General features: G+C 42.4%; 5 protein-coding genes across 5 annotated transcripts in view; 4 read left to right on the forward strand and 1 right to left on the reverse strand.

Moving 5' to 3' along the window:
• LOC145699938 (putative protein kinase DDB_G0291842) overlaps window positions 1-8808 on the forward strand; it is a 69225-nt gene extending 60417 nt beyond the window's left edge. The window contains exons 2-13 of the mRNA XM_081777202.1: window positions 5584-5682; window positions 5846-5970; window positions 6022-6220; window positions 6263-6345; window positions 6506-6611; window positions 6654-6794; window positions 7181-7287; window positions 7329-7455; window positions 7502-7657; window positions 8221-8306; window positions 8350-8448; window positions 8631-8808. Coding sequence (XP_081633328.1) covers window positions 5891-5970; window positions 6022-6220; window positions 6263-6345; window positions 6506-6611; window positions 6654-6794; window positions 7181-7287; window positions 7329-7455; window positions 7502-7657; window positions 8221-8306; window positions 8350-8448; window positions 8631-8808 — 1362 coding nt within the window. The 5' untranslated portion in view covers window positions 5584-5682; window positions 5846-5890. The remainder of the gene's footprint in view (window positions 1-5583; window positions 5683-5845; window positions 5971-6021; window positions 6221-6262; window positions 6346-6505; window positions 6612-6653; window positions 6795-7180; window positions 7288-7328; window positions 7456-7501; window positions 7658-8220; window positions 8307-8349; window positions 8449-8630) is intronic.
• LOC145699319 (uncharacterized) lies at window positions 903-4117 on the reverse strand. Its single transcript, XM_081776585.1, has 6 exons — window positions 3603-4117; window positions 3104-3557; window positions 2949-3032; window positions 1586-2022; window positions 1174-1545; window positions 903-1075 (listed from the first exon to the last, which is right to left on the reverse strand). The coding sequence occupies exons 1-6, from the start codon at window positions 4098-4100 to the stop codon at window positions 1058-1060; spliced, it is 1863 nt and encodes a 620-aa protein (XP_081632711.1). The 5' UTR covers window positions 4101-4117; the 3' UTR covers window positions 903-1057.
• A 394-nt stretch (window positions 8809-9202) lies between the features above and the next one.
• LOC145699951 (uncharacterized) lies at window positions 9203-10312 on the forward strand. Its single transcript, XM_081777221.1, has 4 exons — window positions 9203-9357; window positions 9498-9763; window positions 9806-9951; window positions 9997-10312. Exons 1-4 carry the CDS (start codon window positions 9203-9205, stop codon window positions 10141-10143), a joined length of 714 nt encoding a protein of 237 aa, XP_081633347.1. The 3' UTR covers window positions 10144-10312.
• Window positions 10136-13202, forward strand: LOC145699921 (intraflagellar transport protein 70A-like). Its single transcript, XM_081777182.1, is given in 8 exon segments — window positions 10136-10276; window positions 10343-10494; window positions 10578-10833; window positions 11371-11825; window positions 11869-12142; window positions 12189-12898; window positions 12901-12927; window positions 12974-13202. Coding segments are annotated over 7 exon segments (1986 nt in total). The 5' UTR covers window positions 10136-10276; window positions 10343-10349; the 3' UTR covers window positions 13093-13202.
• Window positions 13203-13232: 30 nt separating this feature from the next.
• LOC145699933 (cyclin-A2-like) lies at window positions 13233-15928 on the forward strand. Its single transcript, XM_081777197.1, has 10 exons — window positions 13233-13486; window positions 13693-13844; window positions 13888-13956; window positions 14000-14093; window positions 14146-14309; window positions 14354-14487; window positions 14528-14633; window positions 14674-14783; window positions 14829-15058; window positions 15102-15928. The coding sequence occupies exons 1-10, from the start codon at window positions 13411-13413 to the stop codon at window positions 15203-15205; spliced, it is 1239 nt and encodes a 412-aa protein (XP_081633323.1). The 5' UTR covers window positions 13233-13410; the 3' UTR covers window positions 15206-15928.
• Window positions 15929-16165: the final 237 nt, after the last annotated feature.

Consider the following 16165-nt stretch of genomic DNA (forward strand, 5'->3'; position numbering starts at 1 on the left):
TCACGTACTCTTTCATCTCTCGCGCATTTTCCAAGCAAGAAAACATTTGGCTTTTCAGTAGAAGAGATTCTAGCGCCAAGCAAGCCGAGAACACTCCTAGAGACTTACTATCAACAACTGCACCACAATCTCCTCCTACAAGTACCGTTTGTTTTCCCTGTCGACTCGAGAAGATTCCCGACGGGTGAAAATTTGAGCACGAAGCCAAAAAGAATGCGAACAATCTTTACAAAAGCGCAGATCGAACGGCTGGAGCAAGAATTCACACAGAACAAATATATTGTCGGTGCAGCGAGATTACAGCTTGCTGCCGAGCTTTCTTTGTCCGAAACACAGGCAAGAATTTGTTTTATTTTTGATTTTCGATGAATGAAACTTTAGGTGAAAGTTTGGTTCCAGAATCGACGAATAAAGTTCCGAAAAAGCACAGCTCAAGACAATTCAGCAGAAGAAAGATCCGATACGGATTCTGATTCCCTATGAAAAACCTCTGCTCAGACTGACTTTCTTTTGTAAATAACATGTATAAATAAACTTAACGCACATCATAGAAGCAATAAGCGGCGGGAAGATCTAACAGATAGACTCTAGCCGTTCTTGTGCCCAAGAAAATTGCGTTTAAAACTTCAAAGTAGACATTTGATAGCCTAATTAGTAAAGTCTAGCATAAATCATCAAGTCTACTTTTTAATATTGAGTTCAGGTTTGTTTTGGTAGTAACTAGGTGCCGGAAGTATGGTTGCGTAATTACCGCTTTTGTTAAAATCCTCCTGGTTATCATCCTCCATCAAGAAGAATGGATGCACTCTTCGCTTGCTTGTTTTTTTTTTATCAAAGCAAAAATTCAAGTGAATTTCAGTTGAAAAATAATTCGAAGAATCTAACGATCAAGACAATGAAAATACTTTATTAAAATCTCTTTTTTTTGCATATTTTCACGAGATATTTATTATAAACATTTATGATAAAATCCATGCATTTTTAGGCTCGATTGATGAGATTGAAGAGAGAATGGCTAGTTTTTTGTCGACAGGCAGGATAAGATCTTGCGCATGAGTTATACAACGAAGAAAATCTAAATTATTTTTAATAATAATTTAAGAGTTTTGATTTTTAGCTAGTGAAACTAATGTTTTCATTTACAAATCTACAGACGAATATAAAAGCACTTACAGAATATATTGGTCCAACGTCTTCATAATCCCAACACACAGAATCATCAAAAACTCGAATGACACCAAAGCCGCCCATTTGTTCTGGTGCTCCGAAAAGAGGTGGTCCTCCCTGAAATTTCGCAGGCTTATTTCTTAACATTTTCCAAAGGGCTTTGGATGGATCAGGAACTCTATCTTCACAGTTTTTCAAGCTAAGAACCATCTCAAGGTAGTTTTCAAATGATATTTCTTTGTAAGTACTGCTTGGTCCTTTTCCGCAATTGGTTATTATAAGAACTCTTGAAATATCAAATATGATCGAGGCAGAGTGGCTGACAACCCCATTATCTTCTGTTGACGGTTTCATTTTTTTCGATATATTATTTTGGTACTAATAATTTCTTTTTTAATTGAAAGTGAAAATATTTTACCAATGTCGTATTATATTCTGCGAGAACTTCAATGTTAGCATGAGCATTCTTCTTGTCAAAGCAACCGAAGCGAAATGTTTCCAATTCGCGACTGATATCAGCCTCCTGGAAGTACAATCGACCATTGTAAGAAATATAACTCCTTTGAAATATTCTATTGCGAGTTTCATCGATGTTGACGTATTCGATCATTTTACTGGTTCTTTTGTCGATGTAGACGACATTGATGGTACGACAGGTGTTATTTTCTTCAAGAAGAACCGGATGATGCTCGAATTCGACCGCCCAGGTGGATCTTCCTAGGGTGAATGATTTATAGGTCTTTATCACGTAATGTTTTGGAACGTCAAGTCTCAATCGTTTGACCAAACCCAGTCTGTCGGCGCTAAGTTCGTGAAGTTCGACTACCCAGTATCCTTCGTCGTCTTTGCGTATCACAGGAAAGCTAGGTTCAACAAATCGAAATCCGATGCCCGGAAAACCCGATATCGGATCGGATATTTATCGGGTTTTGTCGGGTTTCACCCTACAAAACCCGATCCTGAAAATTTCAAAAACCCGACGTAGGATCGGGTTTTTGTCGGATTTTGTCGGAATTTCGTCGGGTTTTTCTTGCCTTTTCAGCCAATCACAGTCGGTCTAAATAGCCTCTCTTGCCCTTTTTTACTCAAAAAGCACTCGAAATAGATGAGAATTGCCTCCAAAACCGGGAAAGGCAGAGAACGAGCTCTAGAGGACATTTACATTAATCTTACCAAAGATAATCTTCTGGCGATTGACAGAATGAAATTCAGCGAGGTCCCTGGCAATTAGCGATCCATTTCGAGGGCAGAATTTCAGAGAACGCCTGAGCTTGAAGGCCTTAGCAGAACAGTCTTTTAGGTTAACTCCCACTATTTTCAACCCCATGGGTTATTTAAAGTCATGTGACCTCGGCAAGGCCTAACCCCCTAAACTGCAACTCAGCAAGGTCCAAGCTTTCTAAACATATAAAGAGGATATTTGGATTATTTATTCTATATTCTACCGTATTACTAATAATACGGTTTGAGACGAGGCGTTTTTATTGTATAAGGAGATGCACAATGGGAAAATGCACATTCTAAATAATATTATTAATGATCCTCGAAAATTGTTGAAAAAATCTGCTCAAGATAAGTTATTGACCTTCTTTTGACTTGCTTTTTTTAATTTTTGCTTGTAGGAAACCCGACAAAAATCCGACAAAAAACCCGATAAAAACCCGATTTCGGACCCGACAAAAACCCGATAAAATCCAACGAAACCCGATCCAACAAAACCCGACCTCCTAAAAAACCCGATAAAACCCGATCTTGGTTTCGGGCGATTTTGTTGAACCTAGCAGGAAAGCAGAAATCCGAGGATAAAGGTCGATTTCCAAGTAAATTTTCGGTCTCCGGAAGGCAATAATACAGATTCTTCCACCCTGAGAGAATAGTTGATTGAAAGTACCAACAAAGTCTCACACGTTCGAGCATGAGAGTCAGAAAAACTTACATCCTTCAACGCGGTCATAGACGGCGAACGGAATAGTATCAACGCTATGAACGAGATCGGGAAGATCAAGACGCGTTTTCTCCAGATCATAGTAATCGTAGTGATGAAATTCTCCCGAAGATTTTTGTCGATTGAAAACCATTAGTTTGGAACCGACTAGATCGAATAATCTGTAATGTGTAAATGGAGATTCCATGATCATATCAAGATTTCCATTGAGGATATGCTCCTGAAGCTCTTCATATGGGCCGACTTCTATAGTTTTTATAAGGACGGGTTGGACAATATCTTCTTCTTCTCGGTCAAGATAATAAACAAACAACACAACATCAGAAGCTTCGTTAAATTCTTCGAGATCATCTCCAAAGAATGTGTGTAATTGACCGGGTTCTTCCAAAGAATCCCTTTCATAATAATCTTTCCTCAAATCGCATAGTTGTTTGTTTGATACGAACTACAAGATACAAGTCAGTGACTTTCGATTAAAATATCAATTTACGTAATCAATTGATCCTTTGTAGTCAAGATCGAAGCTGTGATCGTCTCGTGAATAAACTATTCCTTTGTGTAATGCTCCCTTTTTCTCCCATTCACAAAGATACGACCCGTAGATCTTATGGGTGTCCTTTTTCAAGTGATTGAGTCGCTTCATTATCTGTGGAATGCCGGAAAGAGGAGGTCGAGTCTCGGTATTTCTCTCGTATTCGGCGCGGACGAGCTTCAAAAGAGGTTCTTCGCGTTCAAATCTATTTAGAAACAGCTGGCAATCGTTGAAGCTGAGAAGCCCGTCAAAGTCGTTCTTCGTTTCGTCACTTGATGCCAGAACATTTTTGGCATCTCTGAATCCTTGCATAGGCATTCTCTCGAAGACAAGGTTCGCAATCAATCGATTCTTCGGATGAAGTGTTATCATGTTCAGCACTCCCCGCTGAAACTGTTCTGTCGTCATTTCATTCTCTTCTTTTGGATCCATTTTTCTGCGCTTTCGACAAGACATTTTTCGATCAACAATCTAAAAGAACCGATTTCAACCTAGTTTAAATACAAAAAAAAAATAAAATATAGCTCGACTTGGATGAGCGCCGAGTAACAGGAGCATCGGGTTCTTGCTTTCATCACTTCTAAGGCCGCGCCTTACAATGAATAATACAGAATAAAAAATGTCACAGGTCGGAAATTGTTTACGGCTGACGAACTTTTCCTTTGAAATAGTCTTAATAGTCGAGTTTTGGACGTTTATGCACAGAATTTCCCTCCGAAATTCCTGAGCCATTTCTAGCATCATTAAAAATCGATCAAAAATGCCTCTTCAACCCTGTTTTCCGCTGAGTCATCAATAATTTCCCATCGAATTTCAAACAACGCCGCTGCGAAACCTTCCAATTCCTTTGTCTCGCGCTGCGGGCGTCCTGTTTCGCCAAAAAAGCAACTTGGCTCACAGTAGTAAAGGGAAGTTGATAGCTCAGAAGAGGAAAATCAGGGTCAGGGCGGGCCAGTGACCCCGAAACGGCGTATTTTTTGGCGCGCTGTGCGAATAAAGACTATTGGCGCGTTTTGGCCGTTGGTCGTTGGCCGCGCGGAACGCTCCAGTTTTTCTTCTCTCGCGAAAAAATAAACCGAAAAAAAAACTCACGCGAAACAGAAAAATCATCGAAAAAGAGAGACCTTGCGAAACAAAACTAGAGTTATTGCTCATCGTGAAAAAATTGAACCGTTCCATTTTTTCCTCTATCGAAAAATCGAAAAAACTTAAAATAGAGATTGGCTGAAAAAGAAAACTGACGAAAAAGAAGAAAATTTTAGCCGCGAAAATTGAAAAAGTGTGCAATGCGAAGCTTGACATGGAAAATTTAAAGGAAATGGCTTGTTTCGATTTTTTTCTTTTGCGGAATTGTTCTAGAACTTCTCTTGATTAGGCTCTGCTTACATTGGCCGAGAGTTATTCGTCTTTTTTTCATAAAAATACACGGTCAAAGGTAACGATTTTTGATATTTATTGTAATTGAATTTTAATTTTCTTTTGAGAGATTAGCTTTTCGAGATTATTCTCTCTAGCGATTCGAATTTTTTAATTTTTTGGCTCGATTTTTCACGTCGCTGGCCATATTGATTTTTTATTTACGAGAAATAAAACCTTCTCAGGTTCTGAAAAGTACGAATTTTTCACTTTATTTTTGATAATTTATTTTCGCCTTCTAGTGTGTTTGGAAATGAGACTTTTCCGTTCCAAGAGCGGTGAGAAAAAGGCCGAAGTTCGCAATTCTCAAGATCCATCGTCGCAGAGTTCTAGCGATTCGATGTCTTCTCTTCCAAAGCCCGAGGACGTTCCCGGGCCCTCGGGTCTTGGATCACCGGGAAATCTTCCAGCGCCGGAATTCGCGTTCAAGATTCCAAGCCCTTTTTTCATCGACGACTCGGAGATCATATGGGTTTATGATTTCTTTTCATAACTCTTAAGCCTTTTTACAAGCCAGAATAAGTTCGAGTTACCGTTATCATTCACCCCTAAGTCAGGAGATCGTCGGAGCAAAAATGGGAAGGACCAAACCCCAGTGCCGAGACCAGTTTTTCATGTCCAGGTAAGCCCACTTCTCAAAAGATTTTTTTATGCCAAGCTGTCGAGCGCAGGTTAATTTGTTTACCCCGCTCGCGAGTTAAATTTGACGCTAAGTCCCTCCGTTGTCTAATAAAATTGGAACACCTGCGCTAGAAATTTATTGACCCTGCGAAACCTTACTTTAGAAAACGCCCAAGAGCTTGTCGATCAAGCGATCCAAGCGGTCCAGAATGGAGCAAAATGGAGAGGATTTCGAGGACGGAGGATCTGCTTCTAAAAAGTCCCTCTCATCTAAGCGTCTCTTGCTCAGGTAGGACAAATGTTGCAATCAACAAGGACAACGTATTTAAACTGCCTTCAGTAACCAGCTTGCCCGAAGACGACTTGACTTGGGAACACCGAACTCGCTCCATGGAGATGGAACAGCCAAGGCTATCTCTTTCGAAACCCCTAACACACCCCTACTCTACCAAAGCAGCTACGTCCCGCGAAAGGACAAGGACTACTTTGATCAATTCTTCAGGAAGATCAGAGAGCTTGGAGAGGGCGACTTCGGCCAGGTAGCTTTGGTGTAAAAATACTCCTGGTCAGTAAGTTCCTAGGTCTTCGAAGCCGAGAAGAAAACTGATGGCAAACGAGTAGCGATAAAGAAAAGCCACCAAGTGTACCTATCTGTCTACCAGCGGTAAGTCTGGTATGGGATCTCTATTTTGAATTAATTTCAACTTTTTTCAACGGCAAATCCGTTCAGCTGCATCCGCTGCGGATCGCTAACGGACATATTGCCGGTAGAAATTGAATAACTCTAAACTGGGCTCTTAATTGATTTTCACGGCGCTTTCTAGCAAGCAGATGTTGCAGGAAGTCCAGGCTCACGAAGCGATTCCACCGCACGTAAATTTGTTAAAATTCGAACAAGCTTGGGAGGAGAAAGGCTTCCTTTACATCCAGGTAAGAGCGGATTCAGAAGCACAGGAATATAATTGACTTTAGACCGAGCTATGCCAATGCTCTCTTCAGCACTACATGGATGAAAAGCCTGTTGATGATGTGATGGCGTGGAACTTAATGTGTGACATTCTGACTGGTCTTGCTCACATCCACGACCACCAGTACATCCATCTCGATATAAAGGTAAGGAAAAAATAATGACTTCCAAACTCGCTTTGAAAGATTTCGCGCCTTTCATCAAAATCGCCTTATCTCCAAAGGCAAATTTTCGCGGAGCAGGCGTGAATCCCTTTTATTTAACGTTATTTCGGATCCGTGACGTAATTCGCAGATTGCGATTGAAATCCGCCAGAGGTAGCCCATTATTGAGCCCGCGCGCCTATACCGCCAAACCGAACTGCGAGCGGAAAATTTTCACCATCTGATTGGCAGTGCGCCGCTGCGGCCTGGGGCGCTAACGCAGAGCTAAATTGTTGGCACATTGCCTCTGTCTCTTCTCCGAATCCTGAGTTTCGAAACAAAAAGCCATTTTTTACAACCATGAATAGAGATTTACGAATGAATTCTAGGCTGATAACATCCTCATTGGACAAGATGGTCGATATAAAATCGGCGACTTTGGGCTTCTCACAAAACTCGACGGCAAGAACAGAGATCTTACCGAGGGTGACAACAGGTACAAATAAAGTGAAAGATAATTAGGCTAATTTCCACTAGAACGCTTGCTCCTGAGCTACTCAATAACGAGTACACCACGAAAGCTGATGTATTCAGCCTTGGGATAACTGTTCTTGGCGCGATTTGCGACATTGAGCTTCCCAAAAATGGCGATCTCTGGCAAAAGGTACTTTCATCCATTCATCCTTCAATGATTTTAACTCCTCATTTAGTTCCGCAGCGGCGATCCCTTCTCAGACTGGGGAGAGACGCCCAAGCCCTTCATAAATGTCGACATGACAGACATGATTCTAAAGATGCTCGAGCCCGATCATCTGAAGCGACCCTCCTGCAGAGAACTTCTGCAGAGTAATATCATGAGGAGAATGGTAAGTCAAAGATTTCCCAATTTCTTAGTGCATGCGTTTTTCTTTCTTCTAAATTATCAAAGTTAGGCATTTTCGCATTTGCATTTGCATAAACATTTTTCTTTTCGCAGCTCGATTGGCAGAAAGATTTTCTCAAGAACAAGTCTCCCTTGAGGGTGCCGAGCACTCCTCGCAAAAAGTAAAGACCGAGACGGTGATTCACGAACAGATTCGCAAGGCATTGACTCCGAAGCGCAAGGTCGATGATTCCGTGACTAAAGACCCTTCGGCAGCAAAGACTCCGGGCAAACGCAAGGGATCACCGATTCCCTTCGGTACCTCGGGCACACTTTCCAAGTCAAGCACGCAAGAATCGTTGGACGATACAGATCTTCCTCCGTCTCCTAAAAGAACGAGGAAGTCTAAGAGTCCATCTTATTTGGGAAGGAACATCTTTGAAAAGATCAAGGAACCTTTCGTGAGCATAATGAGCATGTGGAGAGGCAAACCCAAGGTTCATCAGGATGAGGTTTGGTTGAAATTTTCGTATTTATTAATCAATATATTTCATAACTTATTTTTAGACTCTTACTCTCCTCCTTACACGCAGGGCTACCAACAATAACCCTGAAGATGCCAACAACATGAGTCCTGGCATCTACAGGCAAAGGTAACATTGCTCTTCCGTTGCACTGTAACAAATCGTCAAATAGATCGCCTGCAATAACGCCTTCTTCGAATCGCCGTCCAGCCTCACTCACCGGCAATCGAACCCCACTCTGCGGCAGTCCGATGAAAAGTCCGGCTGTCAGGTAACACCACACCCATTTTTTAGTTACAGAACGAGGTGTAAATCAAGATTATTGATCCTTATAAATGGCGCCTGGGAAAGAAATACTGTTGCGCTGCGATAGGGATCTTCTTGGTTGACCTCTTGACCCTGTTTTATTTAAATGAGCGCGTGAATGTTTTTTCGTATTTAATTTTCTTTTAGTCCACTTTCATCTCGCCAAGAGAAACCCGAAAAAGAGGAGGAAGAAAGCGTCGCAGCGGATATGTCGTTCACCGAGTGCACGCCCGAAGCCGAGTCAAAGTCAAGCTTGAAATGCTCCGTCTCAAAGAACCTATTCGGCGCCTTCGACGACTTGTCTAGCGACGAAGAGCTCTTCTGAGTAGCTTGAACTTTTACTATTTATCTTTTTGTTCAAAAACAACCGCTAAGATTGTGCCTTTAGGATGTAAAAGAAAAGCTACCTTTTATCGCCCAAATAAGGCAGTATATCAAATATTTTTTTTTTCAATTAACTCCAGTTACTGCCACAACGCTTAGAACATCCCAAAGCAATAAACCCGTTTATCAATTTGATAAAAGGTTTCTCTCGGAAAAACGACCTCTCGGGTAGAACATCGATGAGTTTTCAAAGTGTGCCCGACTTTCTACCCGATCGCAAACTGAAATATTTTTCGAGAAAAACTCTGAAAATTTTCTGTCAATATAACAGATTCCTGTCCAGAACATAATCAAATTAGCTCGACAAATAACGAGAGAAAACTTCAGATTGATAAATGGCGCTGTCATTGGACGACCGGCTGTTAGGCGAGAAAGTACAATGTTACATTTCCGACGATGAAGACGAGGAAACCAAAAAGGCACCGGAAGAAAACGGACCTCTAAAAAATGTCGCATCACAGCGACACAATCCTCAGGCCCCTCAAACAGGGTAAGTTCAGCTGCGTAAATTTTCCCTCAAACAATCGAACATCCTTTTCGCGACTTCGCCAGACGAGGATGACCTAAATCATCTATCCTTCTTTTGTCTCCGATGATTCACTTTTTCATTCACTAACGCGGACAATTCAGGCCTAAGGGTGTCATCAACGACTACAAAGAATTTCAAAAGACTGGCTCAGTGCCTGGCCAAATAACCCCTACTGACGTGGAAACCGACGAGAACTCTGATCTGAGCGATCTGGACGATGACGAAGAGTTTGAAAAATATCGTGAACAAAGACTTCAACAGATGCTCCTAACGCAAGCAGTAATAACGACGACTGAGACGAGGTCGAAAGCAATTTTCGATCTGGACGCGGAAAATTATGTTGAAGAGCAGGAATCATCTGGCAACGGTAATATTTGTATTTATTGAATCGAGAGTCATCAAATTATAGTTGTGACTCTTCTGTACGACTCCAGCGATGAAAACTCAAAAGTCATGCATCGCGCGATAACGCATTTAGCTAGACAGTTGCCTCACGTCAAATTCTGTAGAGCAGAGCGAAGGATTCTCTCTGCACAAGCGAGCATGGATCTTCTGGTAATTTACCCTCTATATTTTCTATTTCAATTGATTTTTTTCTAGTCACAACGAGGCTTACCTTGTTTGATCGGTAATTACGACGGAAATCAAGTGGGCGCAATCGTCTGGCCCGAGATCGTCAATGAGCTTGGCGAAGAGTTTCTTCCAGAGCATCTGTTTTCACTCCTCAGAGAACGAAACTTTATTTAAGTTTCTGCCGCTTTTGCGCGAGTCACGCAAGTTCCACTTTAATGCCACGTGAAAACTGTCCTTCAAAATTGAACCCAGCAAATCCAACCCGATTGTTCTTTCTCCTCCTACTTCCCCACACAAAACAACCATGGTACTACTTTCTTCAACAAACTAAACGTCAACTGAACCAGCAGATTCTCATCGAATTTTTTTTTAGAACTGGCATGACTCGTGTCTTGAAGCAAGGCGAATACACCTCAACTGTGTACAAGTTGATTGCTGATGGCGACTACAAAGAGGCGGCTAACATTCTCGAGACAGAAATGAAGCGATCTGGACAAGAATCTCGAGCTGCTCTTTCATTGATTGGTGAGTCGCTGTTAATCTCAAAAATTTATGACTCTCGATGGGTTCATATTATTTGCACAAACAGTGCGTAATTTATCTTGTAGCCACATGCAAATATCATATGGCAGCAGTACCCGAGCAGTTTGAGTCCGCCGCGGGCGTGTACTACAGACTTATCCAGCTGTGTCCCGATAATGATGACTACAAGTTTGACCTTGCCATGTGTCTCTACAAAGCGTGCAAGTATGACGAAGCCATGAAAGCTTCGTTCGCTGTCCAGTCCCCTAAGTTCTCAGGACGAGTCCAGCAGCTTCAAGCGGCGATAAAGTACATGGAAGATGATCTACCCGCCGCCCAGGGGTGTGCATTCGGCTCTCGGGCATTCGGCTGCCCGACAAATTTTTCGGGCAAATCAGGTTCGGCTCGGCTCTCGGTCGGCCGGTGACCTGAAATTCTCTCGGGCAGGTTCGGGCAGGCTCGGGCATTCGGGCAATTCGGCCCAATCTTCGGGCAACCGGGCACCCGGCCAAAGTTAGAGAGTAAGAAAGAATTTTACAGAGATCTGTGCTTGATTCTTCGACTGATATCTACCAATAACCATATAAATTGATAACCCAAAATTTTGCCATCAGAAATTTGGCCGATTTTCCTCAAAATCGGTTGTTTTTTGAGCTCAGATTTATATTAATTTTCCGAAAATCATTGCCCGAAATGCCCGAAAATTAGCCCAAATTGCCCGAGCCGAAAGTTGAGCCGAAGCCGATTCGGGCACTTCGGGCACCTCGGCTCGGCTCGGCTTTCGGCCGGCCCAACACTGATTTTTTCGTTTCGGCTCGGCCCTCGGTCGGCCCGACACCCGATTTCAGGCCGAATGCACACCCCTGCCGCCGCCAAGAGTTTGATCGAGAAGCAGGGCGAAGATAGCTGCGAAGCCGTCGTGAATCAAGGTTGTATTTTATATAAAGAAGGCTACTACTCGGAAGCGATCGAAAAATTCCAACAAGCGATTCAATTAGAAGGCGTCAAGGCCCACCTGAGCTACAACATCGCGCTCTGCTATTTCAACATGAAGCAATACTCTCACGCTCTCAAGAATATCGCTGAAATCATCGAACGCGGCATAAAAGACCACCCTGAACTCTCTGTTGGTCTTGCTACGGAAGGAATCGACGTCAGGAGTGTGGGAAACACGGCGATCTTGCACGAGACCTCACTAGTTGAAGCGTTTAATCTGAAGGCGGCGGTAGAGTACAACATGGGCCCAGCGAACATCGACGCCGCAGCTGAAGCACTTACAGATATGCCTCCGAGAGCAGAGGAAGAACTTGATCCAGTTACGCTTCATAATTCTGGTATGCTCATTCAATTCGTTTGCGCTCCATATTTATTCTTCAGCTCTCATCAACATGGAAGAAGAACCATCTGAAGGCTTTGAAAAGCTGCAGCACTTACTTGCTTCTGGCGTTGCCCCTCCAATGACCTTCCCAAATCTGATCATTCTCTATCTCAAGTTTGGCTACTATAGTCTTGCCGCAGATACCCTCGCGGAGAATCCGGACTTAGTGACAAAATTTATGGATCGCTTTCAACAAGAGTTTGTTCATGCCGTCATTATGGTTGAGCAGAGCCCCGATGAAGCATACAAGCGTCTTGAACAAATGGCATCAAGGTAATTTTCAAGTCAGTTGTACCCGAATTTAATTCTCTCTTTGTAGACAAACTGACAATCTTCGAAAATACCTGAAGACAATTCAGGAAGCTCAAAAATCTGACGATAAGCATGCATTGAAGAAAGCTGTCCACGCATACGATGACGAGCTAGACCGATTTATTCCAGTGCTTATGCAGCAAGCGAAGATCTATTGGGACAAAGAAAACTACGACCAAGTGGAGAAGATCTTCCGAAAGTCCGTCGAGTTCGGAAATGAAAACGACACATGGAAACTCAACGTGGCGCATGTTCTGTTTATGCAAGAAAACGGTCAAAACTCAAGTCCTCATAAATACAAAGAAGCTGCTGGTTTTTACGAGCCAATCGTCAAAAAGGAGAATCAGAGCATCCTCAACGTAGAAGCGGTTGTTTTGGCCAACTTGTGCGTCTCGTACATCATGACATCGCAAAATGAAGAAGCAGAAGAGCTCATGCGACAAATCGAAAAAGAAGAAGAACAGCTTGCTTACGAATTTCCAGAGAAGAAGGTGTACCACTTATGCATCGTCAACCTCGTAATTGGCACACTCTACTGCTCTAAAGGAAACTACGAATTCGGCATATCGCGAGTCATCAAAAGTCTTGAGCCTTTCCAGAAGAAACTGGGCACAGATACCTGGTTTTATGTGAAACGATGCTTCTTGAGCTTGCTGGAGGCAATGTCCAAGCAACTGGCGCTTCTTCCAGACAACATTCTCTTCGAGAGCTTGGACTTTTGGAAATCTGTGAACAGTTCGGTCGAGGTAATTTTCTAGACGGTCGTTTCAGTTTTCTAAACTCCATTCTCAGAGATCAAAGCACGTGATGTGGACCCATTGAGCACCGAGGCTAGAGATGCGCGGAACACCGTCGCCTTCGAATCGCGAATGCTCAAATGCCAGCTTCTTCGACTCATGGGATGGCCTTGAAGTTGCACGTTTTTGTTATTTCTTTTGTGTGTTATGAGCGATACCATTTTCTTCACGACTGTTGATTCTATTTTTATACTTTTGAATATTTATTTAGTTTTATATCGTAATCCATCTCTAACTCTCAATTCTCTTTATAGAACATTGAAGCGGACATAGCTCAAATCTAGTCTCGTCATACGAATCGCGCCCCAGTTAAACTCATTTATCGCGCATTTATTCGATTCGTGGGATCAGTGACCAACTTTCAAAATCTTCAACATCTATCAGCTCTATCACTCAAACAACTAACTCAGACGACAAACCAACACAGCAATCATGTCACAGATGGAAGTATCAGTCGTAACTAGGGAACCTAGTTCGTCTCAGGTGTCTGAGCCAATGGATACTACAGGTAAGCGTTTTTGATTGCAATGAGAATCATTTATCCATCTCCATTTAACCTTCACTTACCGCCAGTTATTTAATTCTTATTGAAATTACTCATTTTTCATCAAGCATTACAAAGGCTTTTCGAAAGCAAGATGTCTTTGACTGATTCTACGCATTCTCACTCCAATCAAGTTAAAATGAACAAACATTCTGAAGGCTCACATTCAGCTCCTCTTCAAGCTAAAGTATTTGGCCAGACATCGACCAATGCGCCAAGGGCGGCGCTGGGCAATATCACTAATAATGTGAAAACCACGACGAGAGAAGCTTTGAAGCCTCTCAAAGCAGTTCAACCGACGAATAGAGTGCAGGTCTACAAGGTTAGACATCAGTCGAAAGAACAGTCGCATAAATATTTTTCAGGATGTCGATTCAAAGCCAACTGTTGGCCCAAAAGAGACAGCTCCTTCTGTTCCTGCTCCGAAAGAAACTGTAAGCGAACTCTCTCTTTTTGCCCCTCGAACAAGTATTTTAGGTTCATGAGTCGCCCATGGTCCCCTCTGAGATCTCTTCAATCCACTCGAGCCCGAGAACATCGAGGAGGTGTCAGATCGTCATCCCGAACTTAGGTGAGAAATCCTGATAAATTTTGAGCGAAATAACATTGTTTCCTTTTTCCAGATGACAAATCAACGAGCCCATCCATGTGCGCCGAGTACGCACAAGAGATCGACGCTCATCTCCGAGAAGCAGAATTGCGAACGCGCCCCAAGCCTCATTATATGCGAAAGCAGAATGACTTGGATGCCCGAATGCGATCGATTCTCGTTGACTGGATGATGGAGGTAATATCATTCAATTTTATACATCAAGTCTACTTTTTAATTAGGTTGCTCAAGAATATCGCATGGTTGATGAGACCATCTACCTGGCCGTCAACTACATGGACCGATTCTTGAGCCAAATGTCAGTTCTTCGCGGAAAGCTCCAACTCGTTGGAACTGCCGCCATGCTGATTTCTAGGTTCGTCTATTCTTGAATCAATAAGCTAATTTTTCTCTAGTAAATTTGAAGAGATTTACGCCCCGGAAGTCAGTGAATTCGTCTATATTACGGACGATACTTACACGAGGCAACAAGTTCTAAAAATGGAGAACCTCATGATCAAGGTAATGATTTATTTGTATTTTAACTTCAAGTATTCATTAGACTCTTGGTTTCGATCTTTGCGCGGTTACTCCACTCGACTACCTCAACCGATTCATTCGGGCTCTCCAGACTACCGACCCGCAAGTCAGCAAACTCGCCCGATTCCTTTCGTAAGTTCTTGGACTCTCGACGCAGTCAAATTATTCATCTGTTAGTGACGTAGCTCTGATCGACTACAAAATGGTGCAGTACACACCTAGCTTGATCGCTACAGCGGCCTGCGTGTACTCCAACTACATTCTCCACGGAAAAGGATGGGACGACTCAATCGAGCACTACTCTGGCTACACTTGGGCTCAGGTTCTTCCATGCCTGAGAGACCTCCAGAAGGCCCACGAAGACCAGATCCTACACCCAAGCGCGACATGCCTCGAGAAACACAACGGTAAGATCGCCTTTTTTGTTCCATCATTGATGATTATTTTTAGGTGTCTCAAACATTGCCCCAAAGTCTGGAGAGCCTCCAAATACCGCTACAGTTGACTGTGGCTCTACCTCCTCCAGTTTAAATATTACGACCGACAGCTTATAAAAGCAGTTTCCAATTAACGAGCCAAGGTTATATACTCATTCTTTATATTTCCGTGATTTATGTATATACTCTGAAAACTCACACAAAAATGTTCCGAGAACTCAAGCTTGACCTACTGTTATCCACCTGTGTTTTAGAGAAATAATGTACCCCAAAAAGTTTTCACCTCAAAATACCCCAAAAACCAGACCAATCTAAGACTTCAGTCATTCCACATATTCCGTAATATTTTTTCTTTAGATCATTCTCAATTTGATGCTAAATTATTCCCCCATTTTTCGCCTTTAAAATTCGATTTACTTTTTCCATTCCACTTGATGAGCGCTTCAGATCTTCACAAGATTGTCTGCAGCTCACAATAGACCAGCAAGGATTAGGCGTTGTCGTAAGCCGTTTTTATTCGCGCTAATTAGAGTAAAGACTCCTTACGACTGCCTGTGCGACTTCACAAAACTCTAGAATTCCAGGAGCGGCGCTTGTCCTGCCTCCAAATTATCTGCAACTGCTCTTGTACAAAATTTTACAATTTCTTTTTCAATCCTCTTTTTGTGACAGTTACTGCCTTCCAACTTTCTAATTCTCCCCTAACTTTAAATCTTTCCCAGATTGGGATTTAATACCCTCCCCTCTTACCCCTGTTCCTCATTTTTCCGTATTTCTTTGTACCTTGATCAGAAAACCAATAAATGCAAAGAGATTTTCTCGAAATAAAAAATACAAAAATGAGTACTCATTGTTGTTGTCAAAGTTGAGCGTCAACTTTATTTTTGGACGCAGTTTGAAGGTTTTATTATCATAGCGAACTTGACCGTTTATGACTCGTTAGGCGACCTTTTATGACGTCTCTTTGCCTCTCTGTGTCTATCAATATTCAGCTAAAATTAGCGAAACAATAGCTCCTTCGATATTCCATTCTTTTCAATTTTTTCCGTGTTGGAAAGTGAGAGAAAACGAAAATTT

The sequence above is a fragment of the Oikopleura dioica genome, chromosome 2 (genome assembly GCF_907165135.1).
Source record: "Oikopleura dioica chromosome 2, OKI2018_I68_1.0, whole genome shotgun sequence".
NCBI lineage: Eukaryota > Metazoa > Chordata > Appendicularia > Copelata > Oikopleuridae > Oikopleura > Oikopleura dioica.

Coding starts and splice junctions, on each gene's coding strand:
- LOC145699319 (XM_081776585.1), bottom strand. CDS start 4,100: ATGTCTTGTCGAAAGCGCAGAAAAATGGATCCAAAAGAAGAGAATGAA. Junction 3,558..3,602: donor ACAAAGGATCAATTGATTAC/GTAAATTGATAT, acceptor TGTATCTTGTAG/TTCGTATCAAACAAACAACT. Junction 1,546..1,585: donor CAGAATATAATACGACATTG/GTAAAATATTTT, acceptor AGAAATTATTAG/TACCAAAATAATATATCGAA.
- LOC145699951 (XM_081777221.1), top strand. CDS start 9,203: ATGGCGCTGTCATTGGACGACCGGCTGTTAGGCGAGAAAGTACAATGT. Junction 9,358..9,497: donor CCTCAGGCCCCTCAAACAGG/GTAAGTTCAGCT, acceptor CGGACAATTCAG/GCCTAAGGGTGTCATCAACG. Junction 9,952..9,996: donor AAGCGAGCATGGATCTTCTG/GTAATTTACCCT, acceptor ATTTTTTTCTAG/TCACAACGAGGCTTACCTTG.
- LOC145699933 (XM_081777197.1), top strand. CDS start 13,411: ATGTCACAGATGGAAGTATCAGTCGTAACTAGGGAACCTAGTTCGTCT. Junction 13,845..13,887: donor ATAGAGTGCAGGTCTACAAG/GTTAGACATCAG, acceptor AATATTTTTCAG/GATGTCGATTCAAAGCCAAC. Junction 14,094..14,145: donor GATCGTCATCCCGAACTTAG/GTGAGAAATCCT, acceptor TCCTTTTTCCAG/ATGACAAATCAACGAGCCCA.